The following is a 14,199-nucleotide window of genomic DNA, read 5'->3' on the forward strand; positions in this document are numbered from 1 at the left end:
TTCATATAGAATCTATAATCAATCTTTATAATACCATAGGAGGGGCTTCCCTGCTGGTCCAATGGTAAAGTCCGCCTGCCAATGTAGAGGACGCAGGTTCGATCCCTGGTTGGGAACTAAGATCCCACAGGCCGCAGAGCAACTAAGCCTGCGCACCACACTACCGAGCCCACGCTCCACCACTACTGAGCCCGTGCACTTCAACGAGAGAGCCCGCGTGCTGCAAACTACAGAGCCCATGTGCTCTGGAGCCCATGCACCACAACTAGAGAGAGAAACCTCGCACACCACAACAAAGAGCCTGCGTACCGCAACTAAGACCCGTCACAGCACCCCCCGCAAATAATAAAAATAAATACATAAATAAATAAAATTTTTTAAAAAGAATAATTATAATACCGTAGAAATAATGACAAAAATAGTGACCTAATATAAAATACAAATAAAAATTTCATTATCAAACCTTTCCTGCAATACTTAATAATCTACCTGGCTAATTTAGTTAGAATTTCACAAAACAATTCATGCACCATGGATTTGGCGATTATATATTTGCCATATATGCCTTTTTTTTTGTTTTTTTCTCAACAAGACAAGTCTTGCCTGAAAATTAGTTAAAAATCACTTAATATACATCAAATTGTCATATCAGGAAATAACTAAAACTATTTTTGCTGAAACACACATTTTAAAAATGTGATTCAAATTACTCTAAAGAAATTAGACAACTGGATAGAAAAATGTCAATTTGTTAACAATAATAAAATATTGCTTAATTATTTAAAAAATTTAAGTCTGTGAGGAAAGGCATGGGTTTCCATAGTTGCAAATCAAATCACAAGCACATAGGGCAAGAAGGCAGATATCCTGAAATAAGAAAAACCTATTTTATTACAAGAGGAAAGCATGTACCTCTCTTCTTTGTTTATTTGGTCACCAAATCCCACTGTATTCACGATGGTCAATTTCAATCGAACGTTACTTTCCTGGAGTTCATACGTCTGTGCTTTAAGTCTAACATGTGGGTAAAAATGGGAGGATTCATGGTCTTCAAAATTCGTATTAAATAATGTGTCAATCAGCGTTGATTTTCCAATTCCAGTCTCCCCTGAAAGAAATGCAGGTACATCTTCACAGGTGCACAGGATGGATGAAGAAAAACAGAATAGTAAACTCTTACAATGGTTTCACGGATCCCAAATATTTCAAATACTTCAAAGGCTGCATTGTCCCTGAAATAAATACATTCTAAGGCTGGTCCACTGAGTCACCAGCAGAGCATAAAAATGAATCACGTGTGCTAAGTTACTCAGAACTCTGAAGAAAGCACTGAAATGTTTAAAGAACAAACAAAAAGTTTAAAGCAGTACAGCTAAGAAAACCAAAACTGATAGAATTTAAATAACTGAAAAACAATCTGTAATCATGATCTTAAGTTGCTAGCACGGGCACCATGCTGCTCGTGACAAGAAGGAAGTGAGCACAGAACAGGAAGGAAGGATCTGGGGCGCTTGGCACTTACCCACACAGAGGATATTAAAGCAGAAGCCTTGCTGAATCGATCTGTTGACCAGCTGATCAGGCAGACTCTCAAAACCAACATGGCCAGACATGGCTAAAGAACGAGTAGTTTCTTTTTTTTGCTGAAAGGAAACAAAAACAACGGCAACAATTTTTTAAAGTTTTACTAAAACAGGATATAGGCACATTAGAGATAAACATAATTTATCAGAAAAAAAATTAAAGACTTTTTGATCATTATACCTCCCCCAAGATACAACTGGTTAAGTTTGTGAGAAACCTGTGTCCAGACCCTCAAAACACATATTTCTTATTATCTTCCTATGATGAGAGTCCAGCACTACTTACGACATAAAAATATTTGATTTCCCAAAACAGGAAAATACTCAAGTAAACTACAGCATAATCATTCACAAAATGAAGTGTGTAAAAGTCATGAAAGATGTTTTTGATAAATGTTTAAGAACTTAAATTCTCACATTAAAATGTCAAGTGAAAGAGGTACAGTATGAAATTACAGATACAGTTCCAGTCCCCAGTAACGGCAGAGTAACTTATGTCACACCGACCTCCAGTCAGTTCCTTCAGTGGCTGAGACACACACACCTGCTAGCTTTTCCTGAGGGCAGACCCCGGTCACTGCCGCACAGGCAGACAGAGTGCAAGATGGAGGTGAGAGTCTCACTGGGGTCAAAAGCCAGTGGAGACAAGGGCAGGCAGGTCAGCTGAAAACTCAAAGGGAAAATCCCAGAAAGGAGGGAGTCCAGCCTTTGCACACACACCCTCAAATCTTTGGCTGAGTGCTGAACTGCACACGTATAGGGGACATGGGAAAGGGAAGGAGCTAAACGGAGTTTCCTAGAGGGCCAGCCTGGGGAGCTTGAATTTAAAGTCTGTAAGTTACAGGGGCCCAGTAAACACACAGAACCCTAGATGGGCCTCATTTTAGGAGTGAGGATCACATCCCAGGAATCAGAAATCCTCTCTAGTGCTGAAGGCACAACTGAAATAGACCTGCCGTAAGACAGACCAGTGTGAGCAGCCAGTGACTTAACTGCGTGCTAGATCAAAGGCCAGCACTCCTCAGAAGACGACAGAGGCCAGACCTCTACGGTGTATCATCCACAGCATCTACTATACAATCAAAGCACCACATAGGAAGAAGCAAAAAAGTGATTCATAGTCAAGGAAAGAAACAGTCAAAAAAACGAGATCCACAAACGAGCCAGATGTTGAACTAGCTGATAAGAACTTGAACAGAACTCTGACAAATATGTTGAAGAAGAAAAACGTGCTCTTTTTCTACAGGAAAAAGAGATGCATATAGTGGGTGACGTGACAGGGAACTACAAGAGAAATGTGAAAGCGCTTGACAACAGCGAAAGGTAACAAATGCAATTCCTAGAATGGAAAAATGCAACATCAGAAATTAAAAAGTTATTGAATAGCATTAACAGCAGATCAAACAATGGAAGGAAGCTTTGTTCAATATCATTATCCATGCTAAATATCTTTATTTATCCAAGCTAAAAATCTCTCATAGAAAAGATAAAACTATAACAGAGCCTCAAAACACTGGCACAATATCAAATGGTCTAACATACCTATAATCCGAATGCCGGGTGGGAGCCAGAAGAGGGAGGAAGGAAATGTCTAAGTAAGAGTGAATGAAAACGTTCTAATTGTTTCGGCGTGAACTCAGAGATCCAAGAATTCCAGCAAACCACAAACGAAAAAATCCAAAGGATCCCACAGCCAGGCACATCAGAGCAAACCATCTAAATGGAAGGATGAAGAAAGCTTTACAAACAACCAGGGGTGGGGAGGCATATTACAGACAAGTAAAACATAAGGCGCGCACCAAAAGACGACAGAACAGCACCAGGAAGCGCCAAAGAAGAAGTGACAGCCCAGAGTCCTGTGTCCAATGAAAACACCCCTCACAGGTGAAGGCAAATGAAGACAGCTACATTTGCTAAATGCACAAATAACATTTACGAAATGTCACGACCAGAAATGCTACATGACAAGAAATGTTAAAAGTTCTCCAAGAGAAAGGAAAATAACAACAGATGGAAACTCAGATCTACAAAAAGGATGAAGTCTGTCAGAAAGGTAAAAATATGGGTAAACGTAAGAGACTTTTTTGCTTGTTTTAATTTCTTGAAAATATAGATTGACTGTTTAAAGCAATAACAACAGTGTATTACAGGATTTATGATACATGGAGAAGCAGGATGCTTGACTGTGACAGCACAAAAGATGGGAAGGGGAATGGAGTTACACTGTCATAAGGTTTCTACACTATACAGGAAGTGGTGCAACACTGAAGGCAGTGAGTGATAAGTTAAAGCCCACACCAACTACTGTTTAAAAAAATAAAAGACCAAAGAGGGTTAGCTAGTAAGCAATCATAAAAATACTCCATTAATCCAAAAGGAGGCAGGAAAAGAAAAAAAAAAAAAAAGAAAGAACAAATGGGACAAGTGGAAAACACATGGCCACAAATGCATGGACACCAAGGGGGAGGTGGTGGTTGGATGAACTGGGACGTGGGAGTGACATGTACACACTAATATGTATCAAATGGATAACTACTAAGAACCTTCTGTATAAAAAAATAATATAAAATTCAAAAAAAAACGTAAAGAAAAAGAAGAAAACACGTGGCCAGTCGGTAGACTTAAACCAGCTGCGTCTATAATTAAACAGAAGTGGTCTAAGCGAGCTGTCCGACAGGACCTTCCACGACAATATGCTGAGCTGCCAACAGGAGCCACCAGCCACGCGCAGACACTGATACAAGCAACCGAGGAAGGAACTTCTAAATTTTATTTAATTTTAACTAATTTAAATTTAAATAGCCACGTGTGGCTAGTGGCCACCATACTAGACAGCGTAGGTCTAAACTTCTCAATTAAAAGGAAATTGTCAGACTGGATAAAAGAGCAAGACCCAAATATATGCTGTCAGTACAGTAACCGACACGCTGATGGTAAAATTCATATGGGAAGGCAGAAGACTTAGAACAGCTAGAATGATTGTACAAAAGAACAAGCTGAAGGACTTACAGTACCTAATCTGAGGCTACAATCACCAAGGAGTGTGGTATTGGGACAATCTATTATTTACCTATTTGTCTACTTAATCAAAATTGAAAATGTAGAGTCATCAAGGAATATGCAAGTCACAGACTGGGAGAAAATAGTTTATATATGACAAAGCACTTGTATTCAGAATACATAAAGAATTTTGTAAGATTCAATAACAAGACAACCCACTTTTTACAAAAAGGGTAAAACACTTGGACACGTCACAAAAAAGGTAACAAAATAGCCAAGGAGCAAGTGAAAGAGTGCTCCACATTCTTAACAGTTAGCAGGAAACTGTGACGCACAACTACAATAAGATACCCCTGAACAGCCACTAAAGTGGCAAAAATTTAAAAGGCCGATAACATCAAGTGTTGGAGATGATGAACAAAAATGGGAACTCTAGTAAGTTCGCTGCTGCAAATGCAAAACGGCACAGCCGCTCTGGAAGGCAGGCAGTGGTTTCTTACCAAGTTAAATACACGTAACTGCACAGCCCCAAAACCCCGCTTGCCATCACGCAAGATAAAGAGCACCGACGCACGGAAGGATGGATGCACGGCCGGTCAGAGCAGCTTTCCTCCAAACAGCCAGACGCGGCAAGAAACAGGCAAAGGCCCGACAACTGGCAAATGGATAAGCAAGTTGTCGCGAATCCACGCGGCGGAACCCTGAACGACCGACACGTTCCACACGTGGAGAAATCGCAAATGCTGAGTATCTCAACAGTGATTTATTCACTGTGATTTGAGTTTCAAAAAGAAAACATCTTTCCATATATTCTCATATACGTATGAATATGGCTGAAGATGTCTCGAAGGGTAGTGACGGACTATCGGGAGGGGACCTGGAGGTGTAGGTGAGGAAGACGAGCTTGTCACTGTATATGGTGGGCGAGCTCCCACGAGGACCCCAAGACTGCCGGCACCGGGGGTACCCACACCTTCTGGTTATTCAAACACTAATCTAGGCGCTGCGGTGAAGGGGTTTTACAGATGTCATTAAGGTCCCAAATCAGTTAACCTTAGGGAGATTATCCACGGTGGACCCTTAAAAGGGACAGAGGACTTCCGAGTGGACGGGTTTTGAAGCGTGAAGGGGCCTTGCCCTTCCAGCTCCCCTTGCTGTATGGGGCGCAAGGACCTCAGAATGACCTCCAGAGGCTGGCAGCAACCGGCCAGCACAGAACGGAACTCTGCCGGCAACCTGGAAGAGGCGGGGGCGGGGGCGGGGGTGCGGTCCCAGCTGGGAACCAGGAGCCGACCTCCGGCACGTGAGGCCGGGGTGGAGAAGCCAGGGGAGCCAGCCTGGCTCTCCCGACCCGCAGGCTGGGCGCTCAGCAGCAGCTGCTGTTTTAAGCAGCTCAGTCCGTGCCATTTGTTACGGAGCAACAGAAAACTAGTCCACGAACGAGTTGTGCCCTTCGAGTCCCTGTTACCAGCTAAGCCTGTTATCTCTGTGATTCAAAAGGAAGAGAGAATGAAGAAACACAACACTTCGCTTCCCAGCTGGCTGTGAGCGCGTTCAAGAGAATTACAACAGTACTTGTTAGAGTTTCTATCGGAAGCACGAAAGTTGAACTAAGTGGCCTGTAGAATCCCTCCTGGTTCTAAAGCATGTGATTTTAATGTCCTGGAAATAAAAGAAGCTTTTCAAAAATGTGGGAGTGGTCAGCATCATTTAATGAAGAAGAGGGGCTGGAGACAATGAGGACTAAGCAGTGAGCGCTCGGTGCATCGATCTAGACAATTACAGTAGTTTCCGCAGAGCAGTGTGTCAGAAGGCAGATTAAGAGTAATTCAGAGTCTGCGAGGTGATAAAATAAAGGTGGAACAAACTACAGTTACCAATGAGAGAAGAGAGGTAAAATGATGGCAGCTCCGTGGCCAGATGACCAGGTGTCAGAACTGGGGGGACCCCGGCACATGTGGGGAGGCAGAGGCTGCTGGAGCACGGAGCTAAAGGAGAGCGATCTCGTGACCCCTGCTCACGGTTACAGTTTTCTCTTTGAAAATACTGACAACTCACCTCGTTCACCAAATTAAATTTACTCCCTCTTTCTCAATCTAAGCTTCATACAAATTACCCGGATGCACCCCTCCCGTGCAGGCACTCAGAAGGCCCTCAGAAGCACGAAGGTCAGACCTGGCACTCGGGAAGGCTCTGACAGGGCCGTCCCGTGGCACCCACGCTGGCAGCACCAGGGTCTGCGAGGACGCCCGCTACAGCAGCGCCAGGCTCCCCTGCCTGCCGTGCCAGAGCTGGAACCTGCGTCTGCCTAACGTCAGGCAGGGTACAGACGCCGCGGACAGTCGACAGTGCTGCAGTTCGTCACTGATTTTTAACTTGGATCAACATAACAGTGAACTCATATTCAAGGTAAGTACCAACAAAAGTCTATCGGGTCTCTCCGTAGTTATCCTGAAACCACAGAGGCATCCAGAGTACAAGGTGGGTCTACTTAAAAGATATACTCACTTTCTCTTCATTGTCAAATACTTGTGGGGACATATGAGCTGTTTTTGTTGCCATGTGAGACTGAAAGAGCTGAAAAAGAAAACACAGATATTACTCCAAAAAAACCTATATCTAAGTAATGTACTTACATTAAAAAGGAATTCCAATATTGTCATTATCACCAAGCTTTGACTTGTAATCTATACAAGTGACTCATGTTTAAAACTGTGGTTTTCTTGCTGGAAGGATATCTGCACAGGTAAGTAATATGTGATAGTCAACACATGATACACATTATTGCACTTACACCCACACACACAGAAATGTAAAAATTGTCACGTGTAGCACCCCTAGCACATGCCAGCTCACAGAGCACGTGCTCTTGTTTGATCCTCAGGACGGATCTGAGCTACACACATGACCACTCCACAGCCTGCACGAGAAAATTAGGGTTCTGCAAGGTTAAGTAACTCACCCTAAACTATACGAGCCAGTAAGCTGTAGGCACAGGTCTACGCTGACTGCGAAGCTGGTGTTCGTTCTACTGTACCAAGTGTAGACCAAGTACGCAGTCACCTGTGTGCAGGGAGCGGGGAAGACAGTACCAGAGAAGCTGTGGGGAGGTGATTGCCGAGCAACCGCCGCAGGGGCGCTGCCGCCCTACTCTGGAGGGCAGCGCGAGGCACGGAGGAAACGTGGCCTTTTAAAAAGCAGCAGGAACATGGATGTAGTTTAAAAAAAGACGCAAACGGTGCCCACGAGAACACAGAGCAGAATAGGCACGTTCTCTTCCTCCCCTGATGGCCTGCAACCTCGGCAGTGCTCTCCCCACAGGCCGCCTCCTGGGGGTAGAGGACGGGCGTGGTGGGAACGTGCAGCCTCTCTGGCTCACAGACGTGGCACATAACCCATGCTCTGCAGCGAGTGTTGCCTTTCCACTGAATCTATGGTGGGGGGCCTTCCCTGGTGGCGCAGTGGTTAAGAATCCGCCAGCCAATGCAGGGGACACGGGTTCGAGCCCTGGTCCGGGAAGATCCCACGTGCTGCGGAGCAACTAGGCCCATGAGCCACAACTACTGAGCCTGTGCTCTAGAGCCCACGAGCCACAACTACTGAGCCCACGGGCCTAGAGCCCGTGCTCTGCAGCAAGAGAAGCCATCACAATGAGAAGCCTGCGCGCCGCAACTAGAGAAAGCCTGCATGCAGCAATGAAGACCCAACGCAGCCAAAAGTAAATAAATCTGTGACTCTATTTAGTAAATAAATAAATAAATAATGAACACTCCCTCTTAAAAAAAAAAAAAACCCTCTGGTGCAGACTGTTTCCGCAGAACATGAAATGCCTCACTCCATCTACAGGACAGCGCCCTGTTCTGTAAACTACACAACACGCAGATGCACTGTCTTTTAACTACAGTGAGCTACGCTGCAGTGAACAGCTTTGCCCACACATGGGACGGGGGACTGGACCCTGCAGCAACGGAGGGGCGTGTCTGGCGCCTCGAGCCGCCCCTCCCCCACCCTGGGCTGTGAACGCAATGCCACACAGACACACGGGGCACGTTGGGACTGCGTTCTACACAACGCTAACGACCCCCTTCCTCTGGTACTTTCTGGCTAATGTACGCTTTTGAAGACTGGCCCTGGGACTTAACAGGACACGTAGCGAGTCCAAACCCCGAGCAGCCAACTGGGTGCACTGCGGGGACAGGTGGCTCTGGCCAGTGGGAAGAGGCCCCATGTAAGAGCACGGCCGAGGCTCGGGATGAACACACAAGCACCCAGAACTGGCCTAGTGCGGTTTTAACTGTACACACACCTCCCTGACTCCCCCAGCCCCTGTCACAGAGCGTCGTCACACGTCACACGAGCCAGCGGGCACAGCCCCGCCCTGAGCCAGCACAGAAGAGCGAGAGCACCGGGAAAAGAGCGCAGTGGTCACAGCCACGCGCACAAAGAGGAAAGCCAGTGACGCTGCGCTGGGCCAAGGGACGGCCAAGCATCAGGCGAGGCGGCATAAGGTGGGAAGACCCCCGAGCCCCGTCACGGAGGCCGGATTTCTTATCTGGATAAAGTGAACCGCGAGGGAAAGTCTGCTGTAAACACAACGCTCATCGTCTCTAGCTGCGAAGTTACGAGAGGCGAGAAGCCGAGCAAGGGCAGACGAGTTGCGGGCTGAGGCCTGGAGCGTGCGCCTGGGCTGGGCCCTGCTGTCGGGAGCCAGGCGCCCCCGAAGCTCCGGCTCGGGGCCCCGCGCAGGCCCGGAGGGAAAGCGAGCAGAGCCTTCGCGCGGCCATCCGAGGCCGTCGGGATGGGAGCGGGTGCCGCCACGTCTGGCTGAACACCAACTACAGAACTCTAATGAAAATTAGTCTTTAAAAAACTACACTAAGTAGTTTTGGGGTTTTAATATAATGGAGAGCATATCGAAATTTTTGTGAAATGCTGCTTAGGAAGCCGTTTCATTGATGTGTAAAATTTGCTTAGAAAAAATGAGATAGGGTTTGTACTCCTTTATGATTAAACTTTAAACTTTGACTAATAAAACCAAGGTTACACTTCTGTCATTTATGTAAGTTCATATCAAATATCCACTTTTGTTTATTCATTTCCTGTGTTTCTGAACACCTGCCAAAAAGCTTACTTAAAATCTCTGTGGATAAATATTTTGATCGGGAAGCAAAAATGAGTCACATAAAAGTATTATAAATAGTTGTTTTTAGTATTTTCCACTGGGACTACCTGACTAGTCAAATTTCCAAAACACATTTTAGAATGAAAACAGTTTTAATAAATTAACAAGACGTTATTGAAGGTAAAATAACAAAGGGACAAGAGTTGACCCAGTCCCTCTAGTGGCAAACACTAAATAAAAAAAAAAATCTGGAAGTGGAATTCCAGTCTGCTCCACCCCTGACTAGCTTCTTAGCAAGTCCTATGCTGGGAACTGGGTCTCAGGAGGAGAAGACATGGCCCTTGATCTTAAGAACTTAGAGGAAACACAAGCTCATCACAGACAGTCAAACCTCATTCCAAGGCCCTAGGGAAACTAACAAAATCACCATCTACATTTGACCACAGTCAGCAGCTTTTATTTTAAATACAAGCATACGTCATACATACACAAACACACATGTATTTAAATCTCTACACCTACATCCTAGAGAGAAAAACTTTATACAGTACTTTTAACTCCTGGCAAAGTCTAACACATTTTTTAAAAGTTGTTGTATATAACGAATCACAGAAAAAACGCCAGAACATTTTGGGGAAGCTCAGGTTCTCCACCTTCTTCAAAATATCATTTTGGGGAGTATGGGCAGCACAACAGAGGCTGCACGCCCTCTGTCCTGGGGCCCCTTGGAGACAGGTGGCGGGTGACCTCTCTCCCACCAGTCAGTTTCGGGGAAAGTTCGGTGATTCCTTCACCACGGGATCTAGATTTCCTGCCGACTCTTCCGATTCTCCTGGCAACAGTCCTGTAATGCCTCATCCCCTCTCTAGGCACAACAGTGAGCTTTGGAGGAACAGAATTATGACTTGGGTTACAATAGCTTCATTTTAACTTCACTTTCCCACAGTTTTTATCTTTGTAAAGCTAATCCAAGAAATAGAACCACAGTTTTGAAATTGTCCTCTGGTACTGCTTGGAGTTCTTTAGGCCAAAAAAAAAAAAAAAAAAAGTAAGAAGAGCAGAGAGGTCAAAATAGTTATCTGGGCCTATTTTATGGGTTTCAAGAGACCCGCATTCTTTGGCTTAAAACAATACTTTGAAAGATTCCACAGATGCATTATTTAAAATCATTTTATTAAATCTTCAGCTTCAGTAAACTTTCAAAATAAAGTTAATAGGGCTTCCCTGGTGGTGCAGTGGTTGAGAGTCTGCCTGCCGATGCAGGGGACATGGATGGGTTCGTGCCCAGGTCCGGGAAGATCCCACATGCCGCGGAGCGGCTGGGCCCGTGAGCCGTGGCCGCTGAGCCTGCGCGTCCGGAGCCTGTGCTCCGCAGCGGGAGAGGCCACAGCAGTGAGAGGCCCGCGTACCGCAAAAAATAATAATAATAATAAATAAATTTAATATACTCCTCTAAAATTTTCCTGAAAACAAGTAGTAAAATTACCTTATTCAAATTATACAGAAGTTGATTCTCGAAGTGGATACTAATTACAACCAGGGAAAAAAAGAAACAATCCAATTGAATCAGTAGGACTGGGCACTGTCGCGAGAAGCAACATGCTGGCCTTCTGTCCCTCCAAGACAGTCTTGGTCGAGGGCAGCTTAGGGTAGGCCACGTTCCATCAAAATATCACTTCAATTTTACCACCATCTCCAATGAACATAAAAGTTAAAGGGTAACTGCAAGTCTCATATGCAGCCTCAAAAGATCATCAAGATGGGAAAATTCTTGATAGTAATTCATATGAAAAAGAGTCAGGGATTTTAAGCTCGAAAAAAACCCTTACAGTAATGTCTATGTAGCTGCTTCACATACAAATGCAATCTTATTTTGAAATTACTTTCCCCCACTTAATTAGAAAATGAGTATTTTATTTTTATTACAGGAAAAAAACACCCTTTCTAATTGTGTCACTTTAATAACACTACCATGAACACTCCTCCGTGGCAGCCAAACGGTGTGCCCTGCAGATGTCCCTCCGACAAGAACTGCCCTCTGGCTACACAGGATGCAATGAGCTGATGGCCTCCAGCAGCAGGGCCTGCAGGACTGGACCCACACCACGCCTTCCCAGGCAGCCCTAGCCGAGGCCTGAGCGCAGTGCGGTGTCAGGACCTGGGTTCTTCTGTCCCGCGCAGGCTGCCCTGGCAGGCACTGGGCTGGTCCAGACTCTGCCGGATCCGCATGGCCTCTGAGGGTCTCTGTGTGGATTCTGCTTCCTCCAGGGCGTTACCCTCCCCCGCCCCATGGCGCCCCCACCCCAATCTCTAACACTCCTGGCTCTTCCTTGAGGACCCCCCACACACCTGTACAACCATCCATCACTGATAAGTTTTCTCACAAGAAATCCCTAGACCGTAATTATGGGTCAGGTATAAACATATTGCCAAACTACTTACATTTCCAAAATCAGTATAAAAATAAAGTATCATTTCATTATATAGTCATCAATACAGGTGTTAACAATTTTCAAGTGTCAATCTGTTGGGCAAAAACTGAAATCTGAATTTGATTTCTGGTATTCTGAACATTGTTTTTCAGGTTACTGGCCTAAAAAGTCCATAGTATATTTTCATTCATCCCCAGTTCACGCTTTCCCTTTGCCTATTAGGGTATTCCTGTTTTGTTTCTTATTAACGAGAGCTGTTGGATGTAACTCCATGCTTGTCATGTGTATTACCAATGTCTTTTCTGGACTAGTCACTGATCTTCTCGGTTTCCATAGAGCTCAATCGATCAATCTTTTCTATTATGGGTTCTTCCTTAAATGTAAAGCTTAGAAAATCTTTCCACACTCCCAAGTTTTTTTAAAAACATGAATCTAAATTTCTTCCGAGTTCTCTTATGGCTTCATGTCTTATACAGAAGTTTTTAAGCCTTCTAAAAATTACTTTCTAGTTCTGTATGAGGTACTTTTCCCCATCGTTGTTGGCCTGTTGCAGCATCAGGGGACAGCAAAGCATATTCAAACATCTATAGTCTGTCTCATGGAGATGAATCTCCCAAGGGAAAATGCAGGACCCATGAATGAACTAGAGAGGCTGACCTGACACAACAGAGAGATACTTCTGAAGGTCTCAAGGTGTCTAACAAGATGGGCTGGGCTGCCCGGGAAGGATTCAGCTGCTGACCCGAGCAAACTGTGGCGCCAGTTCCTGCTCTGATCTTCTAAGATCGCTTTCAACTCAGAATGTATGACCTGTGAGCAAGCAATGAGGAAAAGTATGTGATGTGATGGAGAGTGAAGGATGAGTCATGGGAAACCGCCAAGTACAGACAAGGTGGATTAAGGAAAGACACAACACAACCACACCTAGTTGATATGGAAAGCCTGGCTTATTTATTTATTTATTTATTCATTTATTTATTTATGGTATGCGGGCCTCTCACTGTTGTGGCCTCTCCCGTTGCGGAGCACAGGCTCAGGGGCCCAGCCGCTCCGCGGCATGTGGGATCTTCCCCAGAACAGCGCACGAACCCGTGTCCCCTGCATCTGCGGGCGGATTCTCAACCACTGCGCCACCAGGGAAGCCCAGAAGGGCTTATTTAAATGAAAAGTAGATGGTTTGCATTCCAGGGAGAGGAAGTAGGTCCCAGGCAGGCTAGGTGAGAAGCCAATCAAAGTTGAGAAGTCAATTACTTAGGTCAGGGGAAGGCAGAAGAACTCATTTAAAGGACTTAAAATTGACAAGGGACATTTGGGGAAGAAAGAATACTGAGGAATAAGTGGGAAGTCTATCAATATACATTGCTTTTTGTTTATTCCACAAATATACACAGTATTTACTAAAAGACCTACATTTTCAGGACTCCAGGCATTGAGGCTCAAAGGTGAATAAGTCATATCTTTGCGGTTTGAATCTGAGCACAGGTAGGAGACATGCATACAACTATGGACAGGGCACAGGAGTGGATCATGGTGAAATGACCCCCGCACGGTTAGGGATGGCACTGCCAAGAAAAGGCTCGAGCTGAGCCTTGAGGGAGAAACAGGAATTTTCCTAGCAAAGGAGAAAAGGACGTAAAGGAGTCAATGTGTGCAAAAGCATGAGTGCACCCCTGGCGTGGCTGGAAGCTGCAGTACTAAGGCGGCTTCAGTTTCAGAAGGCAGCATTCACATACATGTGAATGTATGTATGTAGTAACTTTATTAATGTATGTATGTAGTAACTTTATTAAAAACTGGAAACAGCGCAGATGTCCTTCAACTGGAAAATGGATGAACAAACTAAACTGTGGCCCATCCACACAATAGAATAGCACTTTGCAGTAGAGGGACATGAGCAAGGTGATGGATGAATCTCACAGGCACTGCTCTTAGCTCAAGAAGCCGGCTTAAAGGCTATGAGAACCCCATATGCACGACGCTCCCCGGCAAGCAGAGCAATAGGGGCAGCAAAGTGACAGAGACTCGGAGGAGGGCTGCAAGAAGCACCAGGAACGTGGGGTGG

At 45.1% G+C, this 14,199-nt stretch overlaps 1 protein-coding gene across 5 annotated transcripts in view; it reads right to left on the reverse strand.

Annotated features, from left to right (window-relative positions):
• Positions 1-14,199, reverse strand: part of SEPTIN10 (septin 10) — a 54,762-nt gene that overhangs the window by 30,261 nt on the left and 10,302 nt on the right. For 2 of the 5 annotated variants that reach the window (XM_067006992.1, XM_067006991.1), the window contains exons 2-5: positions 7,546-7,646; positions 7,092-7,160; positions 1,523-1,643; positions 913-1,108 (exon numbers count right to left, since the gene is read on the reverse strand). In XM_067006992.1, the coding sequence (XP_066863093.1) occupies positions 913-1,108; positions 1,523-1,643; positions 7,092-7,145 (371 nt within the window). In that variant the 5' untranslated portion in view covers positions 7,146-7,160; positions 7,546-7,646. Of the gene's footprint in view, positions 1-912; positions 1,109-1,522; positions 1,644-7,091; positions 7,161-7,545; positions 7,771-14,199 lie in introns of all 5 variants that reach the window. The other 3 variants (XM_059078441.2, XM_067006990.1, XM_067006993.1) reach the window with 2 other exon arrangements.

This window comes from Kogia breviceps, chromosome 11, assembly GCF_026419965.1.
Source record: "Kogia breviceps isolate mKogBre1 chromosome 11, mKogBre1 haplotype 1, whole genome shotgun sequence".
NCBI lineage: Eukaryota > Metazoa > Chordata > Mammalia > Artiodactyla > Physeteridae > Kogia > Kogia breviceps.